Here is a 15,880-nt window from a genome sequence, read left to right on the forward strand (position 1 = left end):
GTCGGAATAATTGTGTCAGGAACTCTTTCCTTGATCCACATACTGATGATTTAACCCCTATTTACTAGTGTGTGTAACAATTTGTATAGATCTTGGGTTGAGGTCTCATTTCTGATCCATATTCCAGCCACCTCACTGACAATCCGCTTTCCACCGTTTCCAAATAGAATCACTCGTCAAAGACCTGATTTACACATCGGAGTAATTGAGCTAGGCGCATCCTTCTTTAACTTTACAGACGTTCGAATAGCTAGCCAGACCTTCCCACGCTTCGGCGAAGATCAGCCACCTCCCCTTTATTTTGTTAAATATTATAACATCAGCTTTGAACTGTGTGTGGTGGTGTTGAATGGTCGGTTTGTTTTTGTTTTTACTCGCATGCAGTTTAATTATATCTCTCTCTGTTTTATGCATTCTTGTTCATTTTTTTTTAATAACATGGTCGGTGTTAATTAAACTCAAACTACATGACAAGCTTTTCTTTGTGAAAAAATAAATTGATTATTAAGTGAAACATGCAATTCGAAACCAACAGCTAGAGCCAAAAATGACTTCCATTATGTTGCTCACGGTCTGAATCATTTATTATATATGGGAAGCCATCACACATTGCTGGTGAGAAAGGATGAAACAAGAGAGAAACAGAGCGAACGACAAGGCCACCGTTGCTCAGTGCTTGCCGAGGCAGTGCCGGTGGCGGCAGAGCAGGACGTCGACGTCGACGTCGACGTCGATGGCGACGGCGACGAGGCCAGCAGCGACTCTGCTGGAACGCCTCCGGGAGGTGGTAATCAAGCTCATCATGTTCTCGGCCATCTCTCGGCCACGCCGCCCCGCAAGCGCAGGCAGCCGCGAGCGCCAGCAATGCTGCAACTACGAGGACCCGCGCCGGAGCGAGGCGGTGGAGGACTGTATCGAATTCTTCAGGATGTCGTCGTCGACTGAAGGAAATACCAAAAGATAGCTGTCCGCTTGTGTCTGTGTCTTCATGTAGAATTTGATGTGGATGATTGAATATGTGCAATTTTTAACTTTGTATTAATAATATAGCGTCAATATTAGTATTTACTGTAATAGATTTTAAAGTCAATTTCTAATAGATGTGAAAGTATTTTACTGGATGTCTGCAAGGATGTCTGAACTCCTTTATACAAAAGACCACCGTTTTAGGATAACTACTTTCCATATAGAATGTGTGGAACTGTCCTATAAAGATGACAGCTTCACCTTTATTATTATAGTTAATAATATAAATAATATAACGCCCTATAAGTGACCGAGTTGGTACTCGAGCAGGTCTCATTACTAGTAAGGTATGATTCAATGACCAACTCGAGCAGGTCTCGTAACTAGTAAGGTATGATTCAATTTCATGACAAATGTAGATATTGTTTCAGATTGTCTTACGTCCCCTTTTTAGGAAACTTGAGTAAAACTGGATAAGTTTATATGATTTATGTCCTCCTAAAATTTTGAGCGGTTCTAAAGAGCAATAAGTTGACAGTTTAAGGGTGCTTAGTTGAATGAAATGGGAGTAGGGAATGGAAAAGAAATTAAAAGTTAGTACTTGATTTGGGGGATTGATGATGGATCCTACATATTCAATTTCTAAATATGAAATGGGTCATTACTAAATAAAATAGGGAATGAAAAAAAATATTGTTCGAATTGAAACTCCTCAATTTTCATTCTCCATTTCTATCAATCTCATTTTTATTCTCATTCACTTAGACGAACCAAGCGCCCCATAACTTTTATATACAAACTTTGTATTTACTATTTTCCAATAGACGTAATTATACATCTGACCTGTGTTGAAATAGTTAGTGATATATGTTTAGTTCCACATTAAAAAGAATGAAGATGTTTGATAGGTTTATTAAAGGATGTGCATCAAGTATGTTGTATTTAATTGGTGACCTTGATAATCAAATGGAGCATATTTATATATATGTCAAAGATGAACATAATTAACGTGCTCATTCATGAATAGGTGTTTCACGCTCAAAACAAAATTTCATCTTCGAACTATTTTATTAATAATTTACAAATTATTTCTGAATAAAAAAATAATATCTAGAGAAATCTATCCTTTAATTTTTTAAAAAAATCTCTCTGCGTTTCAATACTATAATTTAGGGTTTTAATGAGAGTTCTCAAATTTCATACATCTAATTGTTAAAATTAAAACCGCCGAGACAATTTGCCGCCCCTTGCTCGCGCCTATGCCAACGTGTGTCCTCACAGGTCCTCGCTGTCTTCCTGTCGCAGACACGTGCCGCTTCTGCCGACCCAGTAACCATAACTCCCTCAGTCATGCATGAACTCCGCACAAACCTGGAAAATGATTGGATGTATCGAGGGCCCTACCTCTTGATATAACTGCTAATCATATGCATGGTAACATTGCGCGTCGCGCTTCGAGTGGGGCGGTTGCTTCCAGCCGTCTGAATCCATTTTGCTTCCTTGTTTGGCCTCGTGGTTTTGGTATCCTCCGGCTTCTGGCTCTTGCTGCCTGATCCGATCAAGTCCGTCGCTTTCCCTCTCTCCAGTTGGCTTCTGGCTCTCGCCGGTAGATGGATCTTCGCCCATCGATTCGTGGATTTGTGGATTCGCCAGGAGAGGTCGGAGTAGCGACTTCGATGATGGCCTCTTCTGTCCCCAAGGTGGTCGCAATCTCGCTCAATAGAGCGTCAAGTTGGTGGGAGGGTGCTGAAAACTCCGTCCTGTTGCAGGATTGGATCTTCCATACGCTTGCCGCTCTCTATGGCATCGTTGCCGCTGTTGCCCTGGTAATTTTCAGACCATCCTCTTTTTCCTCTTCGAGTTGCGTGTTCTTAAATGAAGCGGTTGTGGATATGTGGTCGCGGGTTCTTTTTTTTTTTTTTTGGAAAACAAAGCTAAAAGAAGAAAACTATTTTGGTTAGGAATGTGGTATTTTCTATGATTTATGTATAAGCGAATGGATGATTGTTGCTGTAAAAATTGGACTGAAAGATCGACTTTTGCAGATCCAACTGATCAGAATAGAATGCAGGGTTCCGGAGTATGGCTGGACGACACAAAAAGTCTTCCATTCCTTGAACTTCTTGGTAAATGGTGGTATGCAATTTCCCCCTTCGAGTGTGAATCTGCTGGTGTTACTGGAGCACTTACCAACAATTATCATCCTTACTGTAGTACGGTTTGTTTTATTGCTTGATTGCAGTGAGGTCGGTTGTCTTTGTCTTTCGGAGGGATGTCCAACACATAAGGCCAGAGGTCTTTGCTCGATTTGTCTTTTTCCCCCTTTCCTCTGGATTCTAGTCTCGTTATCTCGTAGCAAATTCACCGTTGCTGTCGTCAGGTCTTTCAACATGTTGTTCTAGATTTTCCCAGCCTGGCTTTTTTCACAACTTATACTCTTCTGGTGCTGTTCTGGGCTGAGATATATTATCAGGTTTGTTGTGACGAACTTTCCCATGTTCAATTAGTTCAATTTTCGATTGCTTATTATTTTTGTATCTTGCATTAAAATGTCACAGGCGCGTGCAGTATCGACTGATAAACTCAGGCCGACTTTTTATACAATTAATGCGGTGGTCTACACTATACAGGTATTTGATTAATTGTAGACTTGGATGATACAATCCTTGAACATGCATCTTTTATTCGTGTGCTTAGTACTACAAATGGATGATACAATCCCTTGAACATGCCTCTGTTGTTCGTGTGCTAAGTACTACAAAGAAATACCAGCATTAGTGGGAAAGCACCAGGAAGTTGATAGTATGGAGATATAATTTTTAAATGTGTTGTCTTTTTTGGGGTTGTATTACAGGCAATGTTTTAAAAAGCGCGAAGCGCGACGAAGCGCCGAGTCCAAGCTTCAAGCTTTATAAGCTTAAGTGAGCTTAGGAAAATTTTAAGCGTAAAAAAGCATTTTTTATTTTTAAATAAAATTTATTTTAAACAAATAAATAGATCAAATAATACTTAAACATGATAAATTTAAGGTTCATGCATAAATTTCTCACATGTTTAGAAAGGCAAAAGGCACAAACTTTATAATATCCATTAGTTTTCAGTTTTCACAATAAAAGAACATAAAAAACTAGATATTATCTAATTCCTTGTCTGATTCTAATTCGATCTCCTCAATTTTTTTCGATAGCAGGCAGATAGGGGGTTTATGGCAAATTATGGCTTTTTTCTCAAGAGTTAACAGACGTTTTGTCTCTTCATTTTCTCTAAATTTTTTTCCTTATATTCTTTAAAAATTTACAAATCAATTAAAATTATAAATAAAAAATCGCGCTTAAGCGCTATTAAGCGCGCTTAATCATGCTTAATTTGGTCAAACATACTTTGACCGCTTTTTCCCCGCTTTCACCTAAAGCGAAGTTTTTCTTCCTCGCTTCGCGCTTAAGCGCGCTTAAGCGGCGCTTAATGATGCTTTTTAGAACACGGATTACAGGAATTCATACAATTTTTTTTGGCCGTATTATATGTACATATGGCTTCAGGACTATGTATTTACCATATATAAAGATGAATAATGATTATTCTAGCCTCTTGAACGTCCCAGTGGGTGATACATCTTTGACTTTTTTTAGTGAAATTCTTGGTCGTCTACTTCGATGACATCCTAATTTATACTGCTCATGTAGTGGCTTCATCGAGAACTTTAGTACCATTATGACTCTCACATCGAGAACTTTGGTATCTAAATTAATATTTCTTATTTGACTTAAGTTATGATTTTATTGACTTTTATTATTAGTATTTCAATAATTTAGTTTCTTTTGTTTGATACTGAATGAGATTAGGTTATGTAAAAAGGCCTACAAACGGCTCCTTATTTTTATCTTCATTCAGAGAACAATACAAAGTTATTGTTGTGACCCTTGGCTATGGATCGCGTAATGGGACGGTTTACCTGCTGGTCGGCAGGATCAACCTTCGTCTTCTTGGTTTTACGCCCTTGACGGCCTATGGTGGTAGGGGGGATTTGAGGCTTGAGGAAATTAGAGAACCTCTCGATCTATGGATTTAATTTCTTTTTCTTTGTAAAACTCAATGATAATCTTTCTTGTATTATTTCAACCATTTAAATACAACTAGGACATTCCTTCTCGACGAAGGAAGAAGACAACCCCTTAATAAGAAAGGTTTATTCTTACTAAAAATAAAAATATACTAGACTCAATTCTACTTAAAATAAAAAATACTTGACTCAAATAAAATCAATTACTATAAATTATTATAGCTGAATCAATTCTCTTGAATTGCACTATCCTTTCTAAATCTGCTTCTCTTGATTTGCACCATCCTTTCTAAATCTACCGTGCGTGTATCTCTTATATTTGATGGGCTCCAGATTTTCTTTTGTTGTATAGGCTCGGTCCATAACATTACTCCCTTCCTGAGAAACGGGTTTGCCCGCAAGCACGAATGATGAGCAACGTTCCATGATAGCCACTGCATCTTCCCATGAAGCCTCAATAGGGGATAAGCCCTCCCAATGAACCAGAATTTGGGAGCGTCCACGATGTGAGTGATAGTCGAGAACTGCTAGAGGAGAAGGAATGTAATCTTCCTGATGTATGGGGGGAAGAGTGGCGACGCTAGGGATGCTGCCATGATATTTCTTTAAAGAGGACACATGAAAAACTGGGTGGAGCTTGGCGTGGTCTGGCAATTGGAGTTTGTAAGCGACATTACCCACACGGTCAATGATTTTAAAAGGCCCATAAAAGCGAGGAGACAGTTTTGAATGGTTTTTAAACTCTAAACTTACTTGACGATAAGGCTGAAGCTTTAACAACACCATATCTCCTATCTCAAACAGTACCTCCCGATGGGATGAATCATATTGAAGTTTCATGCGATTTTGGGCAGTAAGAAGGTTTCCTCATAAATTCTTCAGAAGTTGTTCCCGAGTTTGTAGCTCCTGATCTACTGATTCAATATGAGAAGTACCAGTCAAATATGATAATAGGCGTGGAGGTGATCGCCCATACACGACCTCGAACTAGGTGGCCTTGAGGGACGTGTGATAACCGGTATTGTAACAAAATTATCCCCAAGAGATCCAATATACCCATTTCTTTAGAAATTCTCCCGTAACGCAACGCAAATACATCTCAATAACCCTGTTCACGGCTTCGGTCTGGTCATCCGATTGGGGATGGTAAGTGGACGAGAAACAAAGGTACGTCCCACTAAGGCGAAATAGCTCCTTCCAGAAAGAACTAGTGAAGGTTGCATCACGATCGCTAACGATGGTTTCTGGAAGACCGTGAAGCTTAAAAATGTTATCAAAGAAAACTCGAGTCACCTTCACAGCTGTGTATGGGTGTGATAAAGGGATGAAATGGGCATACTTAGAGAAGCGATCCACAACACAAACAATACAGTTTTACCCTGAGATAGAGGCAACCCATCAATAAAATCCATGGAAATGTCCGACCACACTTGGTGAGGAATAGGCAAGGGTTGTAGTAATCCCGCGGGCTTCAAATGCTCCACTTTATTGTGTTGGCAGATTGGACATTCACGCACAAACATGTGAACTTGCTGTTTCATTCCGGGCCAATAGAAATCTCGTGTAATTTGATATAATGTCTTCTGATATCCTTCATGAAACTCATTATGTATCATGGTTATTATTTTAGAAGTGAGAGGAGATGTAGCAAGGAGATAGATTCGGCTTTTGAAGAATAAAAGCCCTTCCTTGTACTCCATGCGACCTTTGCCTCGCTGCGACACCTGAATAAGGTCCTGAATTTCCGGGGAAGTAGAGTATTCAGATTGGATGTCCTTATGGAGATAGCGGTCAACTGTCCATTATTGTTGTCACAACGTGAAAGTGCATCTGCTGCCACATTGTTTCGGCCTGCTCGATATTCGATGAGAAAATCAAAACCCAGTAGCTTACTAATCCAGTGTTGTTCAGGCGAGTTGGTAATCCGTTGTTCCAATAAAAAATTTTAGATTGTAATGGTTGGTTCGAACCAGGAATTTGTGTCCCCAAAGATAAGCACGCCAATGACGTATAGCTTTGGCTAATCCGATGAGTTCTTTCTCATAAGCAGGGAGCTTCTTGTGTCGTTGGGCCAACGGACATCTAAAAAAAGCAATGGGGTGTCCTTCTTGTTGCAGAATTGCACCAATCCCCATATCTGAGGCATCACAATCCACCACAAATGGCTTTGAGAAATCGGGCAAGGCAAGTACCGGTGTGGAAGTAAGGGCGATCTTTAGCTTTTGGAATGCCAATTCCGCCGCCTCATTCCATTCAAAAGAGTTCCTTCGCAAGAGGCTAGTTAGAGGGGATGCCAACACTCCATATCCTTGGACAAATTTACGATAGTACCCCGTGAGTCCCAGGAAACCATGAAGGGCACGAAGAGTAGTGGGTTGTGGTCAATGGAGAACTGCTTCAATTTTGCCATTATTGACGACTACCCCTGAACGAGAAATGATGTGACCAAGATAGGCAATTTCCGTCCGAGCAAATAAACACTTAGAATTTTTTAGGAAGAGGTGTTGTTGCTGTAATATCCCTAAAACGAGCTACAAATGGTGGAGATGTTCCTCCCAAGAAGCACTATAAACTAGTATATCATCAAAGAAAACTAGTACAAATTTTCTCAGAAAATCGCCAAAGATATTATTCATAAGAGCTTGAAAAGTTGAGGGGGCGTTGGTGAGCCCAAATGACATTACTACGAACTCAAAATGGTCGTGGTGAGTGCAAAAGCCGTCATGGAATTGTTGTTCAATTCCATTCGGATTTGGTGATATCCAGATCTGAGGTCTAACTTAGTAAAATAAAAGGATCCATGTAATTCATCAAGCGATTCATCGATCACAGGGATAGGAAACTTATCTTTAATTGTCTTTTCATTGAGAGCCCTATAATCCATACAAAAGCGCCATGTGTCGTCTATCTTTTTTTTACCAATAAAACTGGCGAAGAGAAAGGAGATGTGCTTTGTCTAATCATGCCCTTGGCAATCATGTCATTGCATTGACGCTCGATTTCATCTTTTTGCGCACGGGGTATCTATAAGGACGCACCACGATAGGGTTGGTACCTTGTTCAAGTAAAATTTTGTGGCAGCACTTACGAAAAGGTGGAAGGTCGTTGGGTTCCTCAAAAATTGCAGCATACTTTTCCAGAATATGTCGTAGTTGTTTTTCATGAACCTTTGGAAGGGTAGTTGTTGTGAGAGAGGTCATTTCTGCTGTTAGAGTAGCACCCGATCCTTGTAAATAAATGGTGTTGCCGGTATGTTGAAAGCTCATGGGAGAAATCCCAAAGAATGGGACCAAGTGCGAAGCCAGTTGACTCCCAAAACTGCTCCCATGTCCCCCAATGGTAGAATGAAGAATTCTACATTAAATTTGTGATCACCCAAATGAATTAATACATTGCGGCAGACCCCAAGGCATTGTAGTCGTCGCCCATTAGCTACTGCCACCCAGAGCGCAAGACTTTTGTCAATAGATAAGCCCAAGATTGATGCAAGTGCTGAATTTAAAAAGCAATTAGTACTTCCTGAGTCGATGAGGACCAGCAAGGGGGTGTGGTTAATTCGTCCTTGAATCCGCATGGTTTGAAGAGCACATGTGTCAGTGATCGCATTGAGGGAAATTTTAACATCCTCGACATGGTTCTGTTCATCATAATCTTCTAATCCCTCAAACCAAAAAAGACATTTGCAACGGTGACCGGGAATGTAAAGTTCGTCGCAATTAAAACAAAGGCCCTTGACACGCCGTTCTTCCATTTCCATTCGATTTAATCGTTTGATAAATGGTTGCTTCGGTGGCAGGACGAGGGTGCGTCGCGGTGTGACTGTTGATTCAGATCGTTTGGGTGGCGTTCATAAAGACGAGCAAAACTCATAGCCAAAGTGAGATCTTCTGGGTGGTGAAGCTCGACTTCCACAGCAATGTGATCTTGGAGGCCACTAATGAATATTTGCACTTCTTGTTCTGAGGTTAAGGAACTCGCTCGTGTCGCCAATTGTTCGAACTTTCGTTGGTAGTCTTCCACGGATCCTGATTGTTGAAGTTTTGCAAGCTCGCCCAATTTGTTGTTGCGAATAGGTTGCCCAAAACTCAAATTACACTGATCTTTGAATTCCTCCCATTGAATATGAGGTCGATCACGTTCGAGTTTGATGAACCATAGTTGGCCATCTCCCTCAAGATGGAACGAAGCTAGGCCCACCTTTTTTTCCTCCAAAGTGCGTTGATGGCGAAAAAAATGGTCGCATCGATTGAGCCATCCCAAAGGATCAGACTCACCATCATAACGTGGGAAATCCAGTTTTGAATATCGTGGTATATATGAGGATCCCTCCTCATGGCCATGATACCCTTTTTAGTGGTGCCTTTGTGGATCGGCATGATTGCTGCTCTCTTCACCTCGATGGTTGTTGTGCGAGTGTAGATTAGAAAAGCTTTTCGACAATTCCTCTAGTTGAGTATGGATGAGTTGCTTCCTTTTTTCATTGGAAGCTTTGTCCTCCTGATAGATTTTGAGAAACGCATCAAAACGTTGTTGAAGTGCTTGTGAGTCACCCATTACGACAGGCTCTGATACCAATTTGTTGTGACTCTTGGCTATGGATCGCGCAATGGGGCGGTTTATCGGTCAACCTTCGTCTTCTTGATTTTACGACCTTGACGGCCTATGGTGGTAAGGGGGGATTTGAGGCTCGAGGAAATTAGAGAACCTCTCGATCTATGAATTTAATTTTTTTTTTTTTTTTTTTGTAAAACTCAATGATAATCTTTCTTGCATTATTTCAACCATTTAAATACAACTAGGGCGTTCCTTCTCGACGAAGGAAAAAGACAACTCCTAAATAAGAAAGGTTTTATTCTTACTAAAAATAAAAAGATACTAGACTCAATTCTACTTAAAATAAAATATACTTGACTCAAATAAAATCAATTACTATAAATTATTATAGCTGAATCAATTCTCTTAATTTGCACCATCCTTTCTAAATCTGCCGTGCGTGTATCTCTTATATTTGATGGGCTCCAGATTCTCTTTTGTTGTATGGGCTCGGTCCATAACAGTTATCTTTTCATACTCTCTTTTCCCTCCTTTGAAATAACTGAATAAGGCACAAACCCCATGAGATTACTGGTTGAATCCCACATATCCTTCCCAGGTTGCATTTACTCAATTACTGTGTAAATAATATTCTGATTACATCTTATAAATTTCAAATTGTTGCTCTTTCAACAGGAAATCAGAGCTATATGTGCCTTCTTTTCTGTGTGAACTTCTTATCCAATTTTATTCTCCTTTAAACTAAGAAGTATGTACACATGTCAGCTTACATCCACAAACCTGTCTTAACTCTTCAATTATTTTTCCCCCCAGTTGTTGTAGTTAGTAGAAGGACAAAGCCTTCTTTCTCTTATGTAGCTTTTATTCTTCTTCCGGTTGCAAATTTAGGATTAACCTGAATAATTTTTATAGGTGAAACTTTCTTTGCATCAATTCAAAGTTCTGATTAGTTCAATTAATTCTCAATGTATTTTCATTTTGAGTGTTTTTATTTAATCCTTTGTTCATTTCATGGGGAAAAACTACTATAGTAGAACTGAAATATACTTCATTAAGCTAACTTGAAGTTTTTACAGATTGCTTTCTGGTTATTATTTTGGTGGAAGCCCATTGAACCTGTGGTTATCTTATCAAAGCTGTTTCTTGCAGGTGGGGTTTTGTATAGTTATAGTAAATAAATTAATGCATCTTGTATTAGTTAATTAACCAATCAAATTTTTATCAACAGGTGTCTCATTGTTTGCAGCCCTTGGATTTCTTCTTTATGGAGGAAGGTAAAAGATTCTAGTCATATTGATATATGTACACAGCTTCTGTAATCTTACAAGGTCAATTGTAACTCATTTTAGTACAAATTATAGAGTACATAATAAAATATAGTGAACCTCTAACCAAGTGTTTTTGCTGTATGTGCCTTGCATAAAGTTCAGTGGAGATACATGATCCATGTATTTTATCCTAAATATTCAAGACAGACCAACGTGTCTTGTTGGCTTGTTGATGTGGACATGTGTCTCTTCTGGTTGTTATCAGAAACAAGAAAAGGCTATTTCTAGTTTGTACTTTGTAGAGATTCTCAATTTCTCACGCTTAATTGTATGCTTTGAAATACTATGGCAGTAGTGATTGGCTGCAGATTCTGTCTCCTAGAGACGTGCAATATTAACTTGTACTGTTGCCAATTTTTCTCCATATTGAATGGTTCTGTGAACTCTGTAATCCAAATAACCTGGAAGTGAGGTTATAGTCCTACTATTGAAATAGTTTTTTTTCCCCTATAAACATAATTTCAGATTTTATTTGTACAAATTACATAACGTGCTGGTTCAGTTTCATATTTATATTCCCAATGCTGCTCAAATTTGAGCCTCAAATGTTGGGCTTGATATAAACTTAGTTATGTGATCCTAAGCTGATGGGCATTCATAATAAACTTAGTAATGTGAGGCTAACCGTATTTAGTTGAGCATACAATTACAATTCCCATAACAAGAAAGAATTACTTTATGCTTTGCAAATTTATTCTAAGATGATGTTATATAAGAACAGATATACCAATTCATACTAGGCTCTGCTCTTTTTCTCTTCCTTTTTTTTCTAATCTCTTATTTGAATTCTTATTAACTAGATGGTGTAGAATTGCCTACAAACTTCAGATTGAATTCCTAATTTTTCCTCCTATATTCCCTCTCTACACTGATCCTTAGATGCTATTATTAACGTAAAATGATGTAGACAAATAGTTTAATAGATGGTGGCTGAGAAGCAGAAGAAATGGTGTTGCATTTCACCTTCGTCCTTGGCCCTCATCTTTGTGCCCTTAACACAAGGTTATGGTTTGACAAAGTATCTTTCTATTAAGAGAGAGAGAGAAAGAAAAGTGAGGGGAGGGAGGAGTATAGTGTTGGGCATGAATTTTAGTAGTAAGCCAGGGAGATAATAGAGTCAAGTGCTGGCCAGATCACAAGGAAATCTCAATGTAGAGATCCAAAGTGAGCTTGATTGAAGAGGAAACATAATGGTGTTACTTAGATGTGTATTTGGTCTTCTTAATTTACATGTGTACAGAAGAGTGGAGGGGAGGCAACGCTGTCACAAGAAGACAAACCCAACATACACTAAAATGAAAAAGGAGGGTTTGAGAGAAGAATATCTTAAAACATATGAGAGAGCTTGCTTTAATACCAAGCCATGCGGGATAAAATATCTATTCAATTAGTTCAATATCTTTTGTGAATGATATGTGATAGAAACTTTTTTTTTATAATTAGTAAGTATATGTTATACTATTGCATAAACATAGAAGTTTAGACACAATCCCTAATGTAAACTTACAATTATCATAAAATTACCCATTATATCCGAGTTGTCATCATCCTAGTATTTATATTATTATACATGTATCAGATTGATTGTGCTACTCATTCTTCTCACCTCTAATACTTATAACAATAATTGTTTGGGGCTCCATTCTTAATTTCTCTGAAATTAGTAAGAAAACATGTGTTAGTAGATATAGTTGATTTTCCAATCATAAAATCAAAATTTTTGGAAATCTTTACTTTATTTCTTAATTTCTTCTCAATGTTTTTTCTCAAAATTTGATGTTATTACTCATCGACTTATTGTTATTTAGTCCTGAAATAATTTCCTTCAATAATTTGGATTGTTTTTTAAATTTTCCAAGTATACATTAATTGTCAAAACCCTTCCAAACTTCAATGAGAAAAATTTTTAATCCTAAGTGAGTAAAATTATGTAACTTTTTGGCCGAGAGTCTAGGCTGTTTTCACTGGGAGGATATCTTTTGCTTTTTTGGGTTAAAGGCTTCTGAGGATAGCTGAAAATGCAATGTTTACAGCTACTACACTAGGTCATGGAATGATTGACCAAGTAACATTATTTTTGTTGGCTCTGTATTTATGATTAGATTTGATATGTATTCATTTTGTGAACCTGTGTGGAAGTGTTTTGCACATTAGATCTTTAACTAGTGTTTTGTGATGCAATTAGGCTTTTCCTCATGTTGCAACGCTTCCCTGTTGAATCAAGAGGAAGGAGGAAAAAATTACAGGAGGTATATCTATAATTGCTTATATTTGACCTTATTTTTATTCATGTTGATGATATATTTCTTTCATAGGTTGGCTATGTGGCAACTATATGTTTCCTTTGTTTTCTGGTGAGATGCATAATGGTGAGTATGATTTTGTTGTTCAATGCTTTCGTATTTGATTCTCTTTGAGTGGCAACTTTAAGTAAATTGCTTTATGATTTGCAGATGTGCTTGAATGCGTTTGACAAAGATGCGGACCTTGATGTTCTTGACCATCCTATTCTGAACCTTACGTATTACCTGGTATGTACATTCCTTCAGCACTTACGAATTATTTTAACTTCCAGCTGAAGTATGTAAACTTACTAGTCGTGGTTGTTTATACCAAGGTTTTAAAAAGTGTACACTATTGTGCATAGCACATACAGCAAGCAGGTGCAAATGTGGGGACCTATGCTTATTTTTTTTTTATAAAATAAATTATAGAGATTGAAAATGCTAAAATATGCATAACCAAGTATACCGATCAAGTTATCAAGTCGATAAATCCATATAAAAAAGATATGTAATTATATAATGTTTGGCATATAATGGAAGCTGGTAAGTACCTCTTCAACAATAGGCACTGCCTTTTCTAGGCGCAAGGATAGGAGTGTGTTTAGTGAATCTTTCCCGTATAGCTGGCTGTCTATATCAATCTACTATGTAGAACATGTCATTGTGTAACATGCTTATAGTTGGATATACATGAAACAAGTTGTAAATTAACAGTTACAGCCTTACACGTCACCACATAAGGAAAAAAATATCATGACCATTTAAAAGAGACAAGTAACAATTATGGTTTTTATTTGATTTGGTTTGACCCAGCTTGTTCAAATAAACCACAGTTTCAGTTTTTTGGATGTCCTCATACATGGCCATGGAGATCACATATCAGGCTGCGTGGTCTGTTTGGTCTGGTCCCACATTGTAGGCAATCACATATGCTTCTATGCGATGCAGTCCCCTCATAAGACCTAAAGGGCTACATAGATCACTTTGAAAATCATGATTTATACCCAGATATTGTTACATCTTTTGTTTTTCATGGTTACCTCAAACAGTATTAGTTGTGAATCTGAACCATTTGGAAGTAGTATAAAACAACTGTAGCCAACTGCTCATTACTCACATGGTTTGTTAACTACAATTATCCATTTCATTTTTATCTGATCATGTTGATAAAAGATTGACTTATATTGATGTGTTTGGCATATTAGATAGTTTAGTTTTATGATTTTGGCAATTATAGTTTTTTCAGGTTCTTGTGAGATCGGAACTGAATGTTAAGATCTTAGATATAAGTGATGTCTGAAAATCTAGCCTGGTGGTTAAGAGTTCAATGGTGTCATGAAAAGCATAAATCATGGTTCATTGGGGAAGTAGAGAATTAATTGAAAGTGTCATTCACATTGCACTCATTCACTGCTACTTGATTGCTTCTTGAGCTTGTGTAGGCATGGTACAGTTCACTGAAATTCAAAAAGAATGTGGCTTGTCATCGTAAATGTTTCCCAGACATGTGAATGGTGATCTGTTCAGATTAGATTCTAAGGGGTTGGTTCACATGCCCTCAAGATTTCCTTCCTAGTGCTAAAGTAGGTTGTCATGGGAAGATCTCAACACATCTAACATCCACAAACTTCTGATGTAGAATGTGGCAGAAGTTGTAACCTAGGGTCGACAAGCACAACGTTTTAGTCCAGAACTGCCAATTCCGTAACATGAAATTGGGATAAGCTACAAGTTAAGCTTATTACATAACTAATAAAATGGCCGTTTGCTCAAATTAGATTGTCTAAAACAGATGATACTTGAGATTGAAAATTTTGTAACAATTTGTTGTTCTAATACTGGTAAATAATTTTGTTTAGACCATGTTAGTTCTTTTTCGTTCTCTTCTCCTAACTATCTTACCAAGACTATTGAAATTAGCTACAATTTTGATTTTCTATATTTGATTCAATTGGATATGCAGCTCGTGGAAATTCTACCTTCATCTCTTGTCCTATTCATCCTAAGGAAGCTACCTCCCAAGCGCGGAGTAACTCAGTATCATCCCATTCATTAGTCAGTATGTATGTGTGTTGTCCTCCTGAAGAATTCAGTTCGCACATAGTATCGACAAAATACTTCCCATGAAGAGGGAAATAAAACAAGAACTAAAAAAAAGGGTGTCATGTTGGATGATGGAGCTTGCAGACTGGATGATTATATTGCATGAATGGAGTGGAGTCAGTAGATACACAACGATTCTGTATAAATACTCGTGGAGTGTATGTTGTATCAGTCATTTTTAGATGCATTTACTTGAGTTCTAAGAACATGAATGTTTAATTTTATGCATGAAGAGCGATCGAAGTACAAAAAGGTTGAGCATGTGTAATAAGATAATTTCTGCATTAAAAGCTGCATACCTGTGAGAAGTGATGAGAAGGGAGATTTCTGCTGGGAATTTCGTCGTGAAGGCAAGGTACATGCTTGTGTTCAAGAAATATTAGGATCTTGGGATGCTTATCCTTAAGCAACCTGTATGGTTTCTAACCCATCAGTCAACTGTAAGAATGTTAGGTTCTAAGAAATAGAAATAATTGGATTTTCAAATACGATATAATATTTTATAAAAAAGAGTCTTTTTTGATGAAAATAATAATAAAGAGTATGCTTTTTTTTTCCAAACATAAATACACGAAGATTAATAA

At 37.8% G+C, this 15,880-nt stretch overlaps 1 protein-coding gene across 1 annotated transcript; it reads left to right on the plus strand.

Moving 5' to 3' along the window:
• The first annotated feature begins 2,393 nt into the window (after positions 1 to 2,393).
• On the plus strand, positions 2,394 to 15,611 carry LOC121992173 (tobamovirus multiplication protein 3-like). The gene is made up of 11 exons (XM_042546366.1): positions 2,394 to 2,792; positions 3,012 to 3,102; positions 3,209 to 3,261; positions 3,347 to 3,439; positions 3,525 to 3,596; positions 10,657 to 10,729; positions 10,809 to 10,854; positions 13,094 to 13,157; positions 13,224 to 13,277; positions 13,362 to 13,439; positions 15,157 to 15,611. The coding sequence occupies exons 1-11, from the start codon at positions 2,577 to 2,579 to the stop codon at positions 15,247 to 15,249; spliced, it is 933 nt and encodes a 310-aa protein (XP_042402300.1). The 5' UTR covers positions 2,394 to 2,576; the 3' UTR covers positions 15,250 to 15,611.
• The last annotated feature ends 269 nt before the right edge of the window (positions 15,612 to 15,880 follow it).

Source organism: Zingiber officinale, chromosome 6B (genome assembly GCF_018446385.1).
Source record: "Zingiber officinale cultivar Zhangliang chromosome 6B, Zo_v1.1, whole genome shotgun sequence".
In the NCBI taxonomy this organism is placed as follows: Eukaryota; Viridiplantae; Streptophyta; class Magnoliopsida; order Zingiberales; family Zingiberaceae; genus Zingiber; species Zingiber officinale.

What these genes read in the sequence shown, in the direction of transcription:
- LOC121992173 (XM_042546366.1), top strand. Translation starts at nt 2,577, where the DNA reads ATGGATCTTCGCCCATCGATTCGTGGATTTGTGGATTCGCCAGGAGAG. An exon ending in CGGTGGTCTACACTATACAG is followed by an intron (nt 3,597 to 10,656) that starts GTATTTGATTAA and finishes AAGTTTTTACAG; the next exon opens with ATTGCTTTCTGGTTATTATT. An exon ending in GGAGGAAAAAATTACAGGAG is followed by an intron (nt 13,158 to 13,223) that starts GTATATCTATAA and finishes TTTCTTTCATAG; the next exon opens with GTTGGCTATGTGGCAACTAT.